At 49.0% G+C, this 20,844-nt stretch overlaps 1 protein-coding gene across 1 annotated transcript in view; it reads right to left on the bottom strand.

Moving 5' to 3' along the window:
- The window catches only part of LOC120063659 (FTS and Hook-interacting protein homolog), a 68,515-nt gene extending 47,712 nt beyond the window's left edge, over window positions 1-20,803 (bottom strand). Inside the window, exons 1-2 of the mRNA XM_039013955.1 lie at window positions 20,574-20,803; window positions 4,982-5,401 (exon numbers count right to left, since the gene is read on the bottom strand). Coding sequence (XP_038869883.1) covers window positions 4,982-5,401; window positions 20,574-20,702 — 549 coding nt within the window. The 5' untranslated portion in view covers window positions 20,703-20,803. The remainder of the gene's footprint in view (window positions 1-4,981; window positions 5,402-20,573) is intronic.
- Window positions 20,804-20,844: the final 41 nt, after the last annotated feature.

The following is a 20,844-nucleotide window of genomic DNA, read 5'->3' as shown; positions in this document are numbered from 1 at the left end:
GCCACGCCTCCAACCATCTCATGCCACCCACCTCATGCCACCCACGCCTCCAACCATCTCATGCCAACCATCTCATGTCAGCCACGCCTCCAACCATCTCATGTCAGCCACGCCTCCAACCATCTCATGTCAGCCACGCCTCCAACCACCTCATGCCACCCACCTCATGCCACCCACGCCTCCAACCATCTCATGCCAACCATCTCATGTCAGCCACGCCTCCAACCATCTCATGTCATCCACCTCATGCCACCCACGCCTCCATCCACCTCATGCCACCCACGCCTCCAACCATCTCATGCCACCCACGCCTCCAACCATCTCATGTCAGCCACGCCTCCAACCATCTCATGTCATCCACCTCATGCCACCCACGCCTCCAACCACCTCATGCCACCCACCTCATGCCACCCACGCCTCCAACCATCTCATGCCAACCATCTCATGTCAGCCACGCCTCCAACCATCTCATGTCAGCCACGCCTCCATCCACCTCATGCCACCCACCTCATGCCACCCACGCCTCCAACCATCTCATGCCAACCATCTCATGTCAGCCACGCCTCCAACCATCTCATGTCAGCCACGCCTCCATCCATCTCATGTCAGCCACGCCTCCATCCACCTCATGCCACCCACGCCTCCAACCATCTCATGCCAACCATCTCATGTCAGCCACGCCTCCAACCATCTCATGTCAGCCACGCCTCCAACCATCTCATGCCACCCACCTCATGCCACCCACGCCTCCAACCACCTCATGCCACCCACCTCATGCCACCCACGCCTCCAACCATCTCATGTCACCCACGCCTCCATCCACCTCATGCCACCCACGCCTCCAACCATCTCATGTCACCCACGCCTCCATCCACCTCATGCCACCCACGCCTCCAACCACCTCATGCCACCCACCTCATGCCACCCACGCCTCCAACCATCTCATGCCAACCATCTCATGTCAGCCACGCCTCCAACCATCTCATGTCAGCCACGCCTCCAACCATCTCATGTCAGCCACGCCTCCAACCATCTCATGTCAGCCACGCCTCCAACCATCTCATGTCATCCACCTCATGCCACCCACGCCTCCATCCACCTCATGCCACCCACGCCTCCACCCACCTCATGCCACCCACGCCTCCAACCATCTCATGCCAACCATCTCATGTCAGCCACGCCTCCAACCATCTCATGTCAGCCACGCCTCCAACCATCTCATGTCAGCCACCCACGCCTCCAACCATCTCATGTCACCCACGCCTCCAACCATCTCATGTCACCCACGCCTCCAACCATCTCATGCCACCCACGCCTCCAACCATCTCATGCCACCCACGCCTCCAACCATCTCATGCCACCCACCCACGCCTCCAACCATCTCATGCCACCCACCCACGCCTCCAACCATCTCATGTCAGCCACGCCTCCAACCATCTCATGCCAGCCACGCCTCCAACCATCTCATGCCAGCCACGCCTCCAACCATCTCATGTCAGCCACGCCTCCAACCATCTCATGCCAGCCACGCCTCCAACCATCTCATGTCAGCCATCTCATGTCAGCCACGCCTCCAACCATCTCATGCCATCCACGCCTCCAACCACCTCATGCCACCCACGCCTCCATCCACCTCATGCCACCCACGCCTCCATCCACCTCATGCCACCCACGCCTCCAACCATCTCATGTCACCCACGCCTCCAACCATCTCATGCCACCCACGCCTCCAACCATCTCATGTCACCCACGCCTCCAACCATCTCATGTCAGCCACGCCTCCAACCATCTCATGTCACCCACGCCTCCAACCATCTCATGCCACCCACGCCTCCAACCATCTCATGTCACCCACGCCTCCAACCATCTCATGTCACCCACGCCTCCAACCATCTCATGTCACCCACGCCTCCAACCATCTCATGCCACCCACGCCTCAAACCATCTCATGCCACCCACGCCTCCAACCATCTCATGTCACCCACGCCTCCAACCATTTCATGTCACCCACGCCTCCAACCATCTCATGTCACCCACGCCTCCAACCATCTCATGCCACCCACGCCTCCAACCATCTCATGCCACCCACGCCTCCAACCATCTCATGCCACCCACGCCTCCAACCATCTCATGCCACCCACGCCTCCAACCATCTCATGCCACCCACGCCTCCAACCATCTCATGTCACCCACGCCTCCAACCATCTCATGCCACCCACGCCTCCAACCATCTCATGCCACCCACGCCTCCAACCATCTCATGCCACCCACGCCTCCAACCATCTCATGCCACCCACGCCTCCAACCATCTCATGCCACCCACGCCTCCAACCATCTCATGCCACCCACGCCTCCAACCATCTCATGCCACCCACGCCTCCAACCATCTCATGTCACCCACGCCTCCATCCACCTCATGCCACCCACGCCTCCAACCACCTCATGCCACCCACCTCATGCCACCCACGCCTCCAACCATCTCATGCCAACCATCTCATGTCAGCCACGCCTCCAACCATCTCATGCCATCCACGCCTCCAACCACCTCATGCCACCCACGCCTCCATCCACCTCATGCCACCCACGCCTCCATCCACCTCATGCCACCCACGCCTCCAACCATCTCATGTCACCCACGCCTCCATCCACCTCATGCCACCCACGCCTCCAACCACCTCATGCCACCCACCTCATGCCACCCACGCCTCCAACCATCTCATGCCAACCATCTCATGTCAGCCACGCCTCCAACCATCTCATGTCACCCACGCCTCCAACCATCTCATGTCAGCCACGCCTCCAACCATCTCATGCCACCCACCTCATGCCACCCACGCCTCCAACCATCTCATGCCAACCATCTCATGTCAGCCACGCCTCCAACCATCTCATGTCAGCCACGCCTCCAACCACCTCATGTCAGCCACGCCTCCAACCACCTCATGCCACCCACCTCATGCCACCCACGCCTCCAACCATCTCATGCCAACCATCTCATGTCAGCCACGCCTCCAACCATCTCATGTCATCCACCTCATGCCACCCACGCCTCCATCCACCTCATGCCACCCACGCCTCCAACCATCTCATGCCACCCACGCCTCCAACCATCTCATGTCAGCCACGCCTCCAACCATCTCATGTCATCCACCTCATGCCACCCACGCCTCCAACCACCTCATGCCACCCACCTCATGCCACCCACGCCTCCAACCATCTCATGCCAACCATCTCATGTCAGCCACGCCTCCAACCATCTCATGTCAGCCACGCCTCCATCCACCTCATGCCACCCACCTCATGCCACCCACGCCTCCAACCATCTCATGCCAACCATCTCATGTCAGCCACGCCTCCAACCATCTCATGTCAGCCACGCCTCCAACCATCTCATGTCAGCCACGCCTCCATCCACCTCATGCCACCCACGCCTCCAACCATCTCATGCCAACCATCTCATGTCAGCCACGCCTCCAACCATCTCATGTCAGCCACGCCTCCAACCATCTCATGCCACCCACCTCATGCCACCCACGCCTCCAACCACCTCATGCCACCCACCTCATGCCACCCACGCCTCCAACCATCTCATGTCACCCACGCCTCCATCCACCTCATGCCACCCACGCCTCCAACCATCTCATGTCACCCACGCCTCCATCCACCTCATGCCACCCACGCCTCCAACCACCTCATGCCACCCACCTCATGCCACCCACGCCTCCAACCATCTCATGCCAACCATCTCATGTCAGCCACGCCTCCAACCATCTCATGTCAGCCACGCCTCCAACCATCTCATGTCAGCCACGCCTCCAACCATCTCATGTCAGCCACGCCTCCAACCATCTCATGTCATCCACCTCATGCCACCCACGCCTCCATCCACCTCATGCCACCCACGCCTCCACCCACCTCATGCCACCCACGCCTCCAACCATCTCATGCCAACCATCTCATGTCAGCCACGCCTCCAACCATCTCATGTCAGCCACGCCTCCAACCATCTCATGTCAGCCACCCACGCCTCCAACCATCTCATGTCACCCACGCCTCCAACCATCTCATGTCACCCACGCCTCCAACCATCTCATGCCACCCACGCCTCCAACCATCTCATGCCACCCACGCCTCCAACCATCTCATGCCACCCACCCACGCCTCCAACCATCTCATGCCAACCATCTCATGCCAGCCACGCCTCCAACCATCTCATGCCAGCCACGCCTCCAACCATCTCATGCCAGCCACGCCTCCAACCATCTCATGCCAGCCACGCCTCCAACCATCTCATGTCAGCCACGCCTCCAACCATCTCATGCCAGCCACGCCTCCAACCATCTCATGTCAGCCACGCCTCCAACCATCTCATGTCAGCCACGCCTCCAACCATCTCATGTCAGCCACGCCTCCAACCATCTCATGTCAGCCACGCCTCCAACCATCTCATGTCAGCCACGCCTCCAACCATCTCATGCCAGCCACGCCTCCAACCATCTCATGTCAGCCACGCCTCCAACCATCTCATGTCAGCCACGCCTCCAACCATCTCATGTCAGCCACGCCTCCAACCATCTCATGTCAGCCACGCCTCCAACCATCTCATGTCAGCCACGCCTCCAACCATCTCATGTCAGCCACGCCTCCAACCATCTCATGTCAGCCACGCCTCCAACCATCTCATGTCACCCACGCCTCCAACCATCTCATGTCACCCACGCCTCCAACCATCTCATGTCACCCACGCCTCCATCCACCTCATGCCATCCACGCCTCCAACCATCTCATGTCAGCCACGCCTCCATTGAGCCACAATGTTTATTTTCCTTTGCACTGTTTTTAATTTTCTTTTGTCTGCCTTCTGTGTATTCCATCAGGGACCACGTTGGAAACAAGTGGAATTGCTTTCAGGTGTTATCCTCTGAGTTGTGCTCAGAGCATCTTTTCCCCCAATAACAATCAACCAATCTGTTCCACCCACCTGGTTGAGCAGCAGCACGAGGCTGTTCTCCAGAGAGGGAGGGCAGCCCAGCTGGGGCTCAGCACAGGCCCCCAGCAGACCCAGTAGAGGTTGCAGCACCGCCTTGTGTTGGAGCAAGGGCTGCTGAGACTGGCCTATCAGCATCTCAAACAGCTTGAGTAGCGCCCCCTGGCTGTCGGGGTCCAGGCCGCGCCTCAGGTGCCACTGCACCACACGCTCCAGGACGTTCTCAGACACCACCAGGTCCAGGATGGGGCCAATGGGGGGGACGTTACCGGACGTTACCGCCCCGGAGGGTCCCTCACACTCCCCCGGTCGCTCCTCGGCCAGGAGGCACAGCATCTGGTCGGTGTGGTTCCGCACCGCGGTGAGGTCATCACTAGAGCTTGACGGATCCCGCTGTTCCAGCACCCAGGACACCTGTAGAGGAGGGAGAGAGATGTTTTTTTATTTTTTTATCCTCAGTGTCCTGTGGGTTGGCTGGATGTCACATGCATCACTAATTAGTACCTGCATTGGGCATCAACCAATCAACTTCTGAGACTTGTTCACATAGTGAAATTTACAACAACAAAAAAATCTAATTGACAAAACACACAGTGTTGTGTGTGAAACCCCAAGTGTGTGAGATTGAGTTACCATGAGTGTCTGTTGTTGACTCATTGATGTGCTGATTAGCAGGAAGCTCGTATTGAGTTACTTTGGTGCCATTAAGATCAAGCAAAACTTCTGAAGTCGAGAACAAAATTCTTAGTATTGAAAATAAAAATGATGATATTGAAAGCAAAAACGTAAACCCAAATGGAGCAAAAAAATTATATTACAAAAGGAAATCATTTTGAAATGTGCAACAACAAAAAAAAAATCTAAATAAATAGGTTTTTATTTAAACATTTTCAATAATAACACGATTGTGATCAAACACCTCTGTCTGTATTTTTCCCCCGGCACATTTAATAAAGCAACATAGCAGGGTCGGTCCTGGTCGGTCCTGGTCGGTCCTGGTCGGTCCTGGATGGGAGACCAGGTGTATCTGGATGTGGTGTTGGAGGGTTAGTAGGGGGGGGACTTTCTTCTGGTGTTAAAAGTCATTGTAACAACTATTTCTTAATGCCAGACACACATATAATAGTAGCTTCGAGCACTCCAAGAAAACATTCCCAAATAACAAACTCTTAAATTCATTGTTATAATATTGTAACGTTGTTCTACAAATTGGGTTTGACGATCTCCAAATCAGCTCTAACTTCAGAAACAATCCCACACAACGCTTTGTGGTCAGCGTCACGCGATAAATTAAAAACGTATAAAAAGCGGCACAAATCATTTGTGAAAATGAGGCGGGCGAATTGGGTGTCTCCTGGTCAATCTGCGGGGCACATTTCATCCCTGAGAACGTCCACTGTCTGTAAGAACTTGCTATACCTACAATTTGCTATAACTTGCTATACCTACAAAACCCACAAATGTGGCTTCTAAAAAGTGTCAAAACAGCCAGCAGCAACAGCAGAGAACGTGATGATTATCACTAGCATGGAAGTGCTACCTCTATGCTAACATTAACTAACTATAGTGCTACATCTATGCTAACATTAACTACCTATAGAGCTCCCTCTATGCCAACATTAACTACCTATAGAGCTCCCTCTATGCCAACATTAACAACCTATAGAGCTCCCTCTATGCTAACATTAACTACCTATAGAGCTACCTCTATGCTAACATTAACAACCTATAGAGCTCCCTCTATGCTAACATTAACTACCTATAGAGCTCCCTCTATGCTAACATTAACTACCTATAGAGCTCCCTCTATGCTAACATTAACTACCTATAGAGCTACCTCTATGCTAACATTAACAACCTATAGAGCTCCCTCTATGCTAACATTAACTACCTATAGAGCTCCCTCTATGCTAACATTAACTACCTATAGAGCTACCTCTATGCTAACATTAACTACCTATAGTGCTACCTCTATGCTAACATTAACTAACTATAGTGCTACCTCTATGCCAACATTTACCTTCTAAATAACACTGATAAAACTTACCAGATGTAAACATGTCTGCCAGCGGTAGGTAGATAACTACTGATGCTGTCACAGATAAAACTACTCTTTCCCATAGTGCTAAGGTGTTTGTGGGGGCTGTTCCTCCATCATGTACAGTAGACTACAGCAAGACAATACGTTCCTCCATCATGTACAGTAGACTACAGACAATACGTTCCTCCATCATGTACAGTAGACTACAGCCAGACAATACGTTCCTCCATCATGTACAGTAGACTACAGACAATACGTTCCTCCATCATGTACAGTAGACTACAGCCAGACAATACGTTCCTACATCATGTACGGTAGACTACAGCCAGACAATACGTTCCTCCATTATGTACAGAAGACTAGACAGACAATATGTTCCTCCATCATGTACAGTAGACTACAGACAATACGTTCCTCCATCATGTACAGTAGACTACAGACAATACGTTCCTCCATCATGTACAGTAGACTACAGACAATACGTTCCTCCATCATGTACAGTAGACTACAGACAGACAATATGTTCCTCCATCATGTACAGTAGACTACAGACAATACGTTCCTCCATCATGTACAGTAGACTCCAGACAATACGTTCCTCCATCATGTACAGTAGACTACAGCCAATACGTTCCTCCATCATGTACAGTAGACTACAGCCAATACGTTCCTCCATCATGTACAGTAGACTACAGCCAATACGTTCCTCCATCATGTACAGTAGACTACAGCCAATACGTTCCTCCATCATGTACAGTAGACTACAGCCAATACGTTCCTCCATGTACAGTAGACTACAGCCAATATGTTCCTCCATGTACAGTAGACTACAGACAATATGTTCCTCCATGTACAGTAGACTACAGACAATATGTTCCTCCATCATGTACAGTAGACTACAGCCAGACAATACGTTCCTCCATGTACAGTAGACTACAGACAATACGTTCCTCCATGTACAGTAGACTACAGACAATATGTTCCTCCATGTACAGTAGACTACAGACAATATGTTCCTCCATGTACAGTAGACTACAGACAATACGTTCCTCCATCATGTACAGTAGACTACAGACAATATGTTCCTCCATCATGTACAGTAGACTACAGCCAGACAATACGTTCCTCCATGTACAGTAGACTACAGACAATACGTTCCTCCATGTACAGTAGACTACAGACAATATGTTCCTCCATGTACAGTAGACTACAGACAATATGTTCCTCCATGTACAGTAGACTACAGACAATACGTTCCTCCATCATGTACAGTAGACTACAGACAATACGTTCCTCCATCATGTACAGTAGACTACAGACAATATGTTCCTCCATCATGTACAGTAGACTACAGACAATATGTTCCTCCATGTACAGTAGACTACAGACAATATGTTCCTCCATGTACAGTAGACTACAGACAATACGTTCCTCCATCATGTACAGTAGACTACAGACAATATGTTCCTCCATCATGTACAGTAGACTACAGACAATATGTTCCTCCATCATGTACAGTAGACTACAGACAATGTGTTCCTCCATCATGTACAGTAGACTACAGACAATGTGTTCCTCCATCATGTACAGTAGACTACAGACAATATGTTCCTCCATCATGTACAGTAGACTACAGACAATATGTTCCTCCATCATGTACAGTAGACTACAGACAATATGTTCCTCCATCATGTACAGTAGACTACAGACAATAGGTTCCTCCATCATGTACAGTAGACTACAGACAATAGGTTCCTCCATCATGTACAGTAGACCAGACAATAGGTTCCTCCATCATGTACAGTAGACCAGACAATATGTTCCTCCATGTACAGTAGACCAGACAATATGTTCCTCCATGTACAGTAGACTACAGACAATATGTTCCTCCATGTACAGTAGACTAGACAATATGTTCCTCCATGTACAGTAGACTACAGACAATATGTTCCTCCATGTACAGTAGACTACAGACAATATGTTCCTCCATGTACAGTAGACTACAGACAATGTGTTCCTCCATGTACAGTAGACTACAGACAATGTGTTCCTCCATCATGTACAGTAGACTACAGACAATGTGTTCCTCCATCATGTACAGTAGACTACAGACAATGTGTTCCTCCATCATGTACAGTAGACTACAGACAATGTGTTCCTCCATCATGTACAGTAGACTACAGACAATATGTTCCTCCATCATGTACAGTAGACTACAGACAATATGTTCCTCCATCATGTACAGTAGACTACAGACAATATGTTCCTCCATCATGTACAGTAGACTACAGACAATATATTCCTCCATCATGTACAGTAGACTACAGACAATATATTCCTCCATCATGTACAGTAGACTACAGACAATATATTCCTCCATCATGTACAGTAGACTACAGACAATATGTTCCTCCATCATGTACAGTAGACTACAGACAATGTGTTCCTCCATCATGTACAGTAGACTACAGCCAGACAATACGTTCCTCCATGTACAGTAGACTAGACAATACGTTCCTCCATGTACAGTAGACTACAGACAATACGTTCCTCCATCATGTACAGTAGACTACAGACAATACGTTCCTCCATCATGTACAGTAGACTACAGACAGACAATATGTTCCTCCATCATGTACAGTAGACTACAGACAATATGTTCCTCCATCATGTACAGTAGACTACAGACAATATGTTCCTCCATCATGTACAGTAGACTACAGACAATATGTTCCTCCATGTACAGTAGACTACAGACAATATGTTCCTCCATGTACAGTAGACTACAGACACTATGTTCCTCCATGTACAGTAGACTACAGACACTATGTTCCTCCATGTACAGTAGACTACAGACACTATGTTCCTCCATGTACAGTAGACTACAGACACTGTTCCTCCATGTACAGTAGACTACAGACACTATGTTCCTCCATGTACAGTAGACTACAGACACTATGTTCCTCCATGTACAGTAGACTACAGACACTATGTTCCTCCATGTACAGTAGACTACAGACACTATGTTCCTCCATCATGTACAGTAGACTACAGACACTATGTCCTCCATCATGTACAGTAGACTACAGACACTATGTTCCTCCATCATGTACAGTAGACTACAGACACTATGTTCCTCCATCATGTACAGTAGACTACAGACACTATGTTCCTCCATCATGTACAGTAGACTACAGACACTATGTTCCTCCATGTACAGTAGACTACAGACACTATGTTCCTCCATGTACAGTAGACTACAGACACTATGTTCCTCCATGTACAGTAGACTACAGACACTATGTTCCTCCATGTACAGTAGACTACAGACACTATGTTCCTCCATGTACAGTAGACTACAGACACGATGTTCCTCAATCATGTACAGTAGACTACAGACACTATGTTCCTCCATCATGTACAGTAGACTACAGACAATATTTTCCTCCATCATGTACAGTAGACTACAGACAATAGGTTCCTCCATCATGTACAGTAGACTACAGACAATAGGTTCCTCCATCATGTACAGTAGACTACAGACAATAGGTTCCTCCATCATGTACAGTAGACTACAGACAATAGGTTCCTCCATCATGTACAGTAGACTACAGACAATAGGTTCCTCCATCATGTACAGTAGACTACAGACAATACGTTCCTCCATCATGTACAGTAGACTACAGACAATACGTTCCTCCATCATGTACAATAGACTACAGACAATATGTTCCTCCATCATGTACAATAGACTACAGCCAGACAATACGTTCCTACATCATGTACGGTAGACTACAGCCAGACAATACGTTCCTACATCATGTACGGTAGACTACAGCCAGACAATACGTTCCTCCATCATGTACAGTAGACTACAGACAATATGTTCCTCCATCATGTACAGTAGACTACAGACAATACGTTCCTCCATCATGTACAGTAGACTACAGACAATAGGTTCCTCCATCATGTACAGTAGACTACAGACAATAGGTTCCTCCATGTACAGTAGACCAGACAATATGTTCCTCCATGTACAGTAGACTACAGACAATACGTTCCTCCATGTACAATAGACTACAGACAATATGTTCCTCCATCATGTACAGTAGACTACAGACAATATGTTCCTCCATCATGTACAGTAGACTACAGACAATACATTCCTCCATTATGTACAGAAGACTAGACAGACAATACGTTCCTCCATCATGTACAGTAGACTACAGACAATACGTTCCTCCATCATGTACAGTAGACTACAGACAATACGTTCCTCCATCATGTACAGTAGACTACAGACAATATGTTCCTCCATGTACAGTAGACCAGACAATATGTTCCTCCATGTACAGTAGACTACAGACAATACGTTCCTCCATCATGTACAGTAGACTACAGACAATATATTCCTCCATCATGTACAGTAGACTACAGACACTATGTTCCTCCATCATGTACAGTAGACTACAGACACTATGTTCCTCCATCATGTACAGTAGACTACAGACACTATGTTCCTCCATGTACAGTAGACTACAGACACTATGTTCCTCCATGTACAGTAGACTACAGACACTATGTTCCTCCATGTACAGTAGACTACAGACACTATGTTCCTCCATGTACAGTAGACTACAGACACTATGTTCCTCCATGTACAGTAGACTACAGACACGATGTTCCTCCATGTACAGTAGACTACAGACACTATGTTCCTCCATCATGTACAGTAGACTACAGACACTATGTTCCTCCATCATGTACAATAGACTACAGACACTATGTTCCTCCATCATGTACAATAGACTACAGACAATATGTTCCTCCATCATGTACAGTAGACTACAGACAATAGGTTCCTCCATCATGTACAGTAGACTACAGACAATAGGTTCCTCCATCATGTACAGTAGACTACAGACAATACGTTCCTCCATCATGTACAGTAGACTACAGACAATAGGTTCCTCCATCATGTACAGTAGACTACAGACAATACGTTCCTCCATCATGTACAGTAGACTACAGACAATACGTTCCTCCATCATGTACAATAGACTACAGACAATATGTTCCTCCATCATGTACAATAGACTACAGCCAGACAATACGTTCCTACATCATGTACGGTAGACTACAGCCAGACAATACGTTCCTCCATTATGTACAGAAGACTAGACAGACAATATGTTCCTCCATCATGTACAGTAGACTACAGACAATACGTTCCTCCATCATGTACAGTAGACTACAGACAATACGTTCCTCCATCATGTACAGTAGACTACAGACAATATGTTCCTCCATGTACAGTAGACCAGACAATATGTTCCTCCATGTACAGTAGACTACAGACAATACGTTCCTCCATCATGTACAATAGACTACAGACAATATGTTCCTCCATCATGTACAGTAGACTACAGACAATATGTTCCTCCATCATGTACAGTAGACTACAGACAATACGTTCCTCCATTATGTACAGAAGACTAGACAGACAATACGTTCCTCCATCATGTACAGTAGACTACAGACAATACGTTCCTCCATCATGTACAGTAGACTACAGACAATACGTTCCTCCATCATGTACAGTAGACTACAGACAATATGTTCCTCCATGTACAGTAGACCAGACAATATGTTCCTCCATGTACAGTAGACTACAGACAATACGTTCCTCCATCATGTACAGTAGACTACAGACAATATGTTCCTCCATCATGTACAGTAGACTACAGACAATATGTTCCTCCATCATGTACAGTAGACTACAGACAATATGTTCCTCCATCATGTACAGTAGACTACAGACAATGTGTTCCTCCATGTACAGCAGACTACAGACAATACGTTCCTCCATCGTATCCCTGAGCCCACAAGGTGAAATATCTGTCCATCTGCCCTTGAGCAAGGCAATTAACCCTAATTGCTACAGGGTCACCATCAATAATGGCTGATCCCTGTCCGTGAACCCACTCACATAGGGTGACTGAGGGAGATTCGGGATATGCAAAACACATATTTTGATCGCACAGTCGTACAGGTTACCCACTTGTACAAGCAGTGAAACAAGACAGATATATAGGGGCTCCTGAGTGGCGCGGCTGTCTAAGGCACTGCATCTCAGTGCTAGAGGCATCACTACAGACCCTGGTTCAGGCTACCTTGAGACGCCGACAGTGACGGGTCGGTAGAGACCTTGAGACGCCGACAGTGACGGGTCGGTAGAGACCTTGAGACGCCGACAGTGACGGGTCGGTAGAGACCTTGAGACGCCGACAGTGACGGGTCGGTAGAGACCTTGAGACGCCGACAGTGACGGGTCGGTAGAGACCTTGAGACGCCGACAGTGACGGGTCGGTAGAGACCTTGAGACGCCGACAGTGACGGGTCGGTAGAGACCTTGAGACGCCGACAGTGACGGGTCGGTAGAGACCTTGAGACGCCGACAGTGACGGGTCGGTAGAGACCTTGAGACGCCGACAGTGACGGGTCAGTAGAGACCTTGAGACGCCGACAGTGACGGGTCAGTAGAGACCTTGAGACGCCGACAGTGACGGGTCAGTAGAGACCTTGAGACGCCGACAGTGACGGGTCAGTAGAGACCTTGAGACGCCGACAGTGACGGGTCAGTAGAGACCTTGAGACGCCGACAGTGACGGGTCAGTAGAGACCTTGAGACGCCGACAGTGACGGGTCAGTAGAGACCTTGAGACGCCGACAGTGACGGGTCAGTAGAGACCTTGAGACGCCGACAGTGACGGGTCAGTAGAGACCTTGAGACGCCGACAGTGACGGGCCAGTAGAGACCTTGAGATGCTGCTTCTGCTGGTAACAAAATAGCCTCTGTTGGCATGACGTGACCGGCAGTTAGAGACTAAAAGGGATGATCAATACTCTACTGATGGGAGCTGATAACGGTTGACAGACTGGTCCAGCCTTGACAGGCAGGCACACACACTATCCAGGCACTTCAACTGATCCCCACATACAATAAAGGCTGAAAGACATGGAAAGTGCATCCACTCTCCATACACATAATAACCCTCCCCCTACACACATTAAGCTAAAAGCCCTAGTCAGCTCAGCGCTGGGAGAGGGGAGAAAGAGAGAACAGAGTTAATGAGAGAGAGAGGCAGAGAGAGAGAGAGAGAGAGAGAGAACAGAGTTAATGAGAGAGAGGCAGAGAGAGGCAGAGAGAGAGAGAACAGAGTTAATGAGAGAGAGGCAGAGAGAGGCAGAGAGAGAGAGAACAGAGTTAATGAGAGAGAGGCAGAGAGAGGCAGAGAGAGAGAGAACAGAGTTAATGAGAGAGAGGCAGAGAGAGAGAGAACAGAGTTAATGAGAGAGAGAGGCAGAGAGAGGGGAGAAAGAGAGAACAGTTAATGAGAGAGGCAGAGAGAGAGAGAACAGAGTTAATGAGAGAGAGAGGCAGAGAGAGGCAGAGAGAGAGAGAGAACAGAGTTAATGAGAGAGAGAGGCAGAGAGAGGGGAGAGAGAGAGAGAACAGAGTTAATGAGAGAGAGAGACAGAGTTAATGAGAGAGAGGCAGAGAGAGGCAGAGAGAGAGAGAACAGAGTTAATGAGAGAGAGGCAGAGAGAGAGAGAACAGAGTTAATGAGAGAGAGAGGCAGAGAGAGAGAGAACAGAGTTAATGAGAGAGAGAGGCAGAGAGAGAGAGAACAGAGTTAATGAGAGAGAGAGGCAGAGAGAGAGAGAACAGAGTTAATGAGAGAGAGAGGCAGAGAGAGAGAGAACAGAGTTAATGAGAGAGAGAGGCAGAGAGAGAGAGAACAGAGTTAATGAGAGAGAGGCAGAGAGAGAGAGAACAGAGTTAATGAGAGAGAGAGGCAGAGAGAGGCAGAGAGAGAGAGAACAGAGTTAATGAGAGAGAGAGGCAGAGAGAGAGAGAACAGAGTTAATGAGAGAGAGGCAGAGAGAGAGAGAACAGAGTTAATGAGAGAGAGGCAGAGAGAGAGAGAACAGAGTTAATGAGAGAGAGGCAGAGAGAGGCAGAGAGAGAGAGAACAGAGTTAATGAGAGAGAGAGGCAGAGAGAGGGGAGAGAGAGAGAGAACAGAGTTAATGAGAGAGAGAGACAGAGTTAATGAGAGAGAGGCAGAGAGAGGCAGAGAGAGAGAGAACAGAGTTAATGAGAGAGAGGCAGAGAGAGAGAGAACAGAGTTAATGAGAGAGAGGCAGAGAGAGAGAGAACAGAGTTAATGAGAGAGAGAGGCAGAGAGAGAGAGAACAGAGTTAATGAGAGAGAGAGGCAGAGAGAGAGAGAACAGAGTTAATGAGAGAGGCAGAGAGAGGCAGAGAGAGAGAGAACAGAGTTAATGAGAGAGAGAGGCAGAGAGAGAGAGAACAGAGTTAATGAGAGAGGCAGAGAGAGGAGAGAGAGAGAGAACAGAGTTAATGAGAGAGAGGCAGAGAGAGGCAGAGAGAGAGAGAACAGAGTTAATGAGAGAGAGGCAGAGAGAGGCAGAGAGAGAGAGAACAGAGTTAATGAGAGAGAGGCAGAGAGAGGCAGAGAGAGAGAGAACAGAGTTAATGAGAGAGAGAGGCAGAGAGAGAGAGAACAGAGTTAATGAGAGAGAGAGGCAGAGAGAGAGAGAACAGAGTTAATGAGAGAGGCAGAGAGAGAGAGAACAGAGTTAATGAGAGAGAGGCAGAGAGAGGCAGAGAGAGGGCAGAGAGAGAGAGAACAGAGTTAATGAGAGAGAGGCAGAGAGAGGCAGAGAGAGAGAGAACAGCGTTAATGAGAGAGAGGCAGAGAGAGAGAACAGAGTTAATGAGAGAGAGAGAGGCAGAGAGAGAGAGAACAGAGTTAATGAGAGAGAGAGACAGAGTTAATGAGAGAGAGGCAGAGAGAGGCAGAGAGAGAGAGAACAGAGTTAATGAGAGAGAGGCAGAGAGAGAGAGAACAGAGTTAATGAGAGAGAGGCAGAGAGAGAGAGAACAGAGTTAATGAGAGAGAGAGGCAGAGAGAGAGAGAACAGAGTTAATGAGAGAGAGAGGCAGAGAGAGAGAGAACAGAGTTAATGAGAGAGGCAGAGAGAGGCAGAGAGAGAGAGAACAGAGTTAATGAGAGAGAGAGGCAGAGAGAGAGAGAACAGAGTTAATGAGAGAGGCAGAGAGAGGAGAGAGAGAGAGAACAGAGTTAATGAGAGAGAGGCAGAGAGAGGCAGAGAGAGAGAGAACAGAGTTAATGAGAGAGAGGCAGAGAGAGGCAGAGAGAGAGAGAACAGAGTTAATGAGAGAGAGGCAGAGAGAGGCAGAGAGAGAGAGAACAGAGTTAATGAGAGAGAGAGGCAGAGAGAGAGAGAACAGAGTTAATGAGAGAGAGAGGCAGAGAGAGAGAGAACAGAGTTAATGAGAGAGGCAGAGAGAGAGAGAACAGAGTTAATGAGAGAGAGGCAGAGAGAGGCAGAGAGAGGGCAGAGAGAGAGAGAACAGAGTTAATGAGAGAGAGGCAGAGAGAGGCAGAGAGAGAGAGAACAGCGTTAATGAGAGAGAGGCAGAGAGAGAGAACAGAGTTAATGAGAGAGAGAGAGGCAGAGAGAGAGAGAACAGAGTTAATGAGAGAGAGAGACAGAGAGAGGCAGAGAGAGAGAGAACAGAGTTAATGAGAGAGAGAGAACAGTTAATGAGAGAGAGAGGCAGAGAGAGAGAACAGAGTTAATGAGAGAGAGAGGCAGAGAGAGGCAGAGAGAGAGAGAACAGAGTTAATGAGAGAGAGAGGCAGAGAGAGAGAGAACAGTTAATGAGAGAGAGAGGCAGAGAGAGAGAGAACAGAGTTAATGAGAGAGAGGCAGAGAGAGAGAGAACAGAGTTAATGAGAGAGAGAGGCAGAGAGAGAGAACAGAGTTAATGAGAGAGAACAGTTAATGAGAGAGAGAGGCAGAGAGAGAGAGAACAGAGTTAATGAGAGAGAGAGGCAGAGAGAGAGAGAACAGAGTTAATGAGAGAGAGAGGCAGAGAGAGAGAACAGAGTTAATGAGAGAGAGAGGCAGAGAGAGAGAACAGAGTTAATGAGAGAGAGAGAGAGGCAGAGAGAGAGAGAACAGAGTTAATGAGAGAGAGGCAGAGAGAGGCAGAGAGAGAGAGAACAGAGTTAATGAGAGAGAGAGGCAGAGAAAGAGAGAACAGAGTTAATGAGAGAGAGAGGCAGAGAAAGAGAGAACAGAGTTAATGAGAGAGAGGCAGAGAGAGGCAGAGAGAGAGAGAACAGAGTTAATGAGAGAGAGAGGCAGAGAGAGAGAGAACAGAGTTAATGAGAGAAAGAGGCAGAGAGAGAGAGAACAGAGTTAATGAGAGAGAGAGGCAGAGAAAGAGAGAACAGAGTTAATGAGAGAGAGGCAGAGAGAGGCAGAGAGAGAGAGAACAGAGTTAATGAGAGAGAGGCAGAGAGAGAGAGAACAGAGTTAATGAGAGAGAGGCAGAGAGAGAGAGAACAGAGTTAATGAGAGAGGCAGAGAGAGAGAGAACAGAGTTAATGAGAGAGAGGCAGAGAGAGAGAGAACAGAGTTAATGAGAGAGAGGCAGAGAGAGGCAGAGAGAGAGAGAACAGAGTTAATGAGAGAGAGGCAGAGAGAGAGAGAACAGAGTTAATGAGAGAGAGGCAGAGAGAGAGAGAACAGAGTTAATGAGAGAGAGAGGCAGAGAGAGAGAGAACAGAGTTAATGAGAGAGAGAGGCAGAGAAAGAGAGAACAGAGTTAATGAGAGAGAGGCAGAGAGAGGCAGAGAGAGAGAGAACAGAGTTAATGAGAGAGAGGCAGAGAGAGAGAGAACAGAGTTAATGAGAGAGAGGCAGAGAGAGAGAGAACAGAGTTAATGAGAGAGAGGCAGAGAGAGAGAGAACAGAGTTAATGAGAGAGAGGCAGAGAGAGAGAGAACAGAGTTAATGAGAGAGAGGCAGAGAGAGAGAGAACAGAGTTAATGAGAGAGAGGCAGAGAGAGGCAGAGAGAGAGAGAACAGAGTTAATGAGAGAGAGAGGCAGAGAGAGAGAACAGTTAATGAGAGAGAGAGGCAGAGAGAGGCAGAGAGAGAGAGAGCAGTTAATGAGAGAGAGAGGCAGAGAGAGGCAGAGAGAGAGATAACAGAGAACAGAGTTAATGAGAGAGAGAGAACAGAGTTAATGAGAGAGAGAGGCAGAGAGAGAGAGAACAGAGTTAATGAGAGAGAGAGAGAGGCAGAGAGAGGGGAGAGCAACAGCTTTGACAGGGTCAACCATAGCCTTATTACTTCCTGTACAGGCTGTTTGGCAGGCAGAGTGTAGCATTATGATGGAAGAGCTTCCTGTTGGCAGATTTCAAATGTGTATCTATCAATATACACTATGTATACACAAAAGTCTGAGGACACTCCTTCAAAATAACTGGATCTGGCTATTTCAGCCACACCCGTTGCTGACAGGTGTATAAAATTGAGCACACAGCCATGCAATCTCCATAGACAAACATTGGCCGTAGAATGGCCTGTACTGAAGAGCTCAGTGACTTTCAACGTGGCACTGTCATAGGATGCCACCTTTCCAACAAGTCAGTTTGTCATATTTCTGCGAGGCTAGAGCTGCCCCGGTCAACTGTAAGTGCTGTTATTGTGAAGTGGAAACGTCTAGGAGCAGCCGCGAAGTGTCAGGCAACACAAGCTCACAGAATGGGACTGCCGAGTGCTGAAGCGTGTAGCAAGAAAAAAAAGTCTGTCCTCAGTTGCAACACTCACTACTAAAGTTCACTGCAACGTCAGCACAAGAACTGTGCTTCAGGAACTTCATGAAATGGGTTTCCATGGCAGAGGAACCGCACACAAGCCTAAGATCACCATGCGCAATGCCAAGCATCGGCTTGAGTGGTGTAAAGCTCGCCACCATTGGACTCTGTAGCAGTGGAAACGCGCTCTCTGGAGTAATGAATCACACTTTACCATCTGGTAGTCCGACGGACAAATCTGGGTTTGACGGATGCCAGGAGAACGCTACCTGCCCCAATGCATAGTGCCAACTGTAAAGTTTGGTGGAGGAAAAATGGTCTGGGGCTGTTTTCATGGTTCAGGCCCCTTAGATCCAGTGAAGGGAAATCTTAACGCTACAGCATACAATGACATTCTAGACTTTGTGGCAAGAGTTTGGGAAAGGCCCTTTCCTGTTTCAGCGTGACAATGCCCCTGTGCACAAAGCGAAGTTTATACAGAAATGGTTTGTCAAGATCGGTGTGGAAGAACTTGACTGGCCAGCAGAGCCCTGACCTCAACCCTATCGAACACTTTTGGGATGAATTGGTACGCCAACTGCGAGCCAGGCCTAATCGCCGAAAACATCAGTGCCCGACCTTACTAATGCTCATGGCTGAATGGAAGCAAGTCCCTGCAGCAATGTGCCAACATCAAGTGGAAGCTGTTATAGCTGCAAAGGGGGAACCAACTCCATATTAAATCCCATGATTTTGGAATGAGGTGTTCAACGAGCAGGTGTACGTCATGTCGTGTGTTTGTCATTTAGCAGAAGCTTCTATCCAAAGTGATTTAGTCATACGTGAACGGCGCTCGAACGCGTCACGGCAACGCGCGCTCGAACGCGTCACGGCAACGCGCGCTCGAACGCGTCTCGGCAACGCGCGCTCGAACGCGTCTCGGCAACGCGCGCTCGAACGCGTCTCGGCAACGCGCGCTCGAACGCGTCTCGGCAACGCGCGATCGAACGCGTCTCGGCAACGTGGCGCGAACGCGTCTCGGCAACGTGGCGCGAACGCGTCACGGCAACGTGCGATCGAACGCGTCACGGCAACGTGCGATCGAACGCGTCACGGCAACGTGCGATCGAACGCGTCACGGCAACGTGCGATCGAACGCGTCACGGCAACGTGCGATCGAACGCGTCTCGGCAACGTGCGATCGAACGCGTCTCGGCAACGTGCGATCGAACGCGTCTCGGCAACGTGCGATCGAACGCGTCACGGCAACGTGCGATCGAACGCGTCTCGGCAACGTGCGATCGAACGCATCTCGGCAACGTGCGATCGAACGCGTCTCGGCAACGTGCGATCGAACGCGTCTCGGCAACGTGCGATCGAACGTTGTGTTTAGACTATGTGTAGGTGGATTTTGTAGGTGGATGTGTGTAGGTGGATTTTAATTACATTTCTTTAATTTAACTTTTATTTAACCTTTATTCAACTTTCATTTAACTAGACAAGTCAGTTAAGAACAAATTCTTATTTTCAATGACGGCCTGCCCCAGGGCCAACCAGAACAACGCTGGGACAATTGCGCCGCCCTATAGGACTTCCAATCACGGACGGATGTGATACCGCCTGGATTCGAACCAGGGACTGTAGTGATGCCTCTTGCCCTGAGATGCATATACAGAGATGTAGATATACTGTAGCTAGAGCAGGGGTATTCAAATCCTACCCTGGAAGTCCAGACTAATGCTGGTTTTCTGTTCTAACTGATAATTAAAATTGCACCCATCTGGTATCCCAGGTCTAAACCAGTCCATAAATTAGTACAGATTTGAGTGTTCGAAGTCTCACCTGTCTCCAGTGGTTCTCAAACACCATGAGGCAGGTCTCTGGGTCAGCAGTACAGGGACTGGAGGGTGCCACGTTCCTACTGGACCTGCCCCCCGGACCTCGAGGGGTCAGCCGGCTCAGCCAGCTCATCCTGACCAAAGGGGTCAAGGATGAGATCAGGGTTCAGAGAAGAGGGGGAGAGAGGCCCTGGCACATGAAGTACAGGGTAGGAGAGAAGGAAGGGGTTGAGAGAGGGTTCAGGAGAGGAGGAGGAGGGTCAGGAAAAGAGGAG

The sequence above is a fragment of the Salvelinus namaycush genome, chromosome 19 (assembly GCF_016432855.1).
Source record: "Salvelinus namaycush isolate Seneca chromosome 19, SaNama_1.0, whole genome shotgun sequence".
NCBI classification, from domain to species: domain Eukaryota; kingdom Metazoa; phylum Chordata; class Actinopteri; order Salmoniformes; family Salmonidae; genus Salvelinus; species Salvelinus namaycush.
Note: the sequence above shows the minus strand (reverse complement) of the source record. Positions and strands in the feature narration are given on the sequence as shown.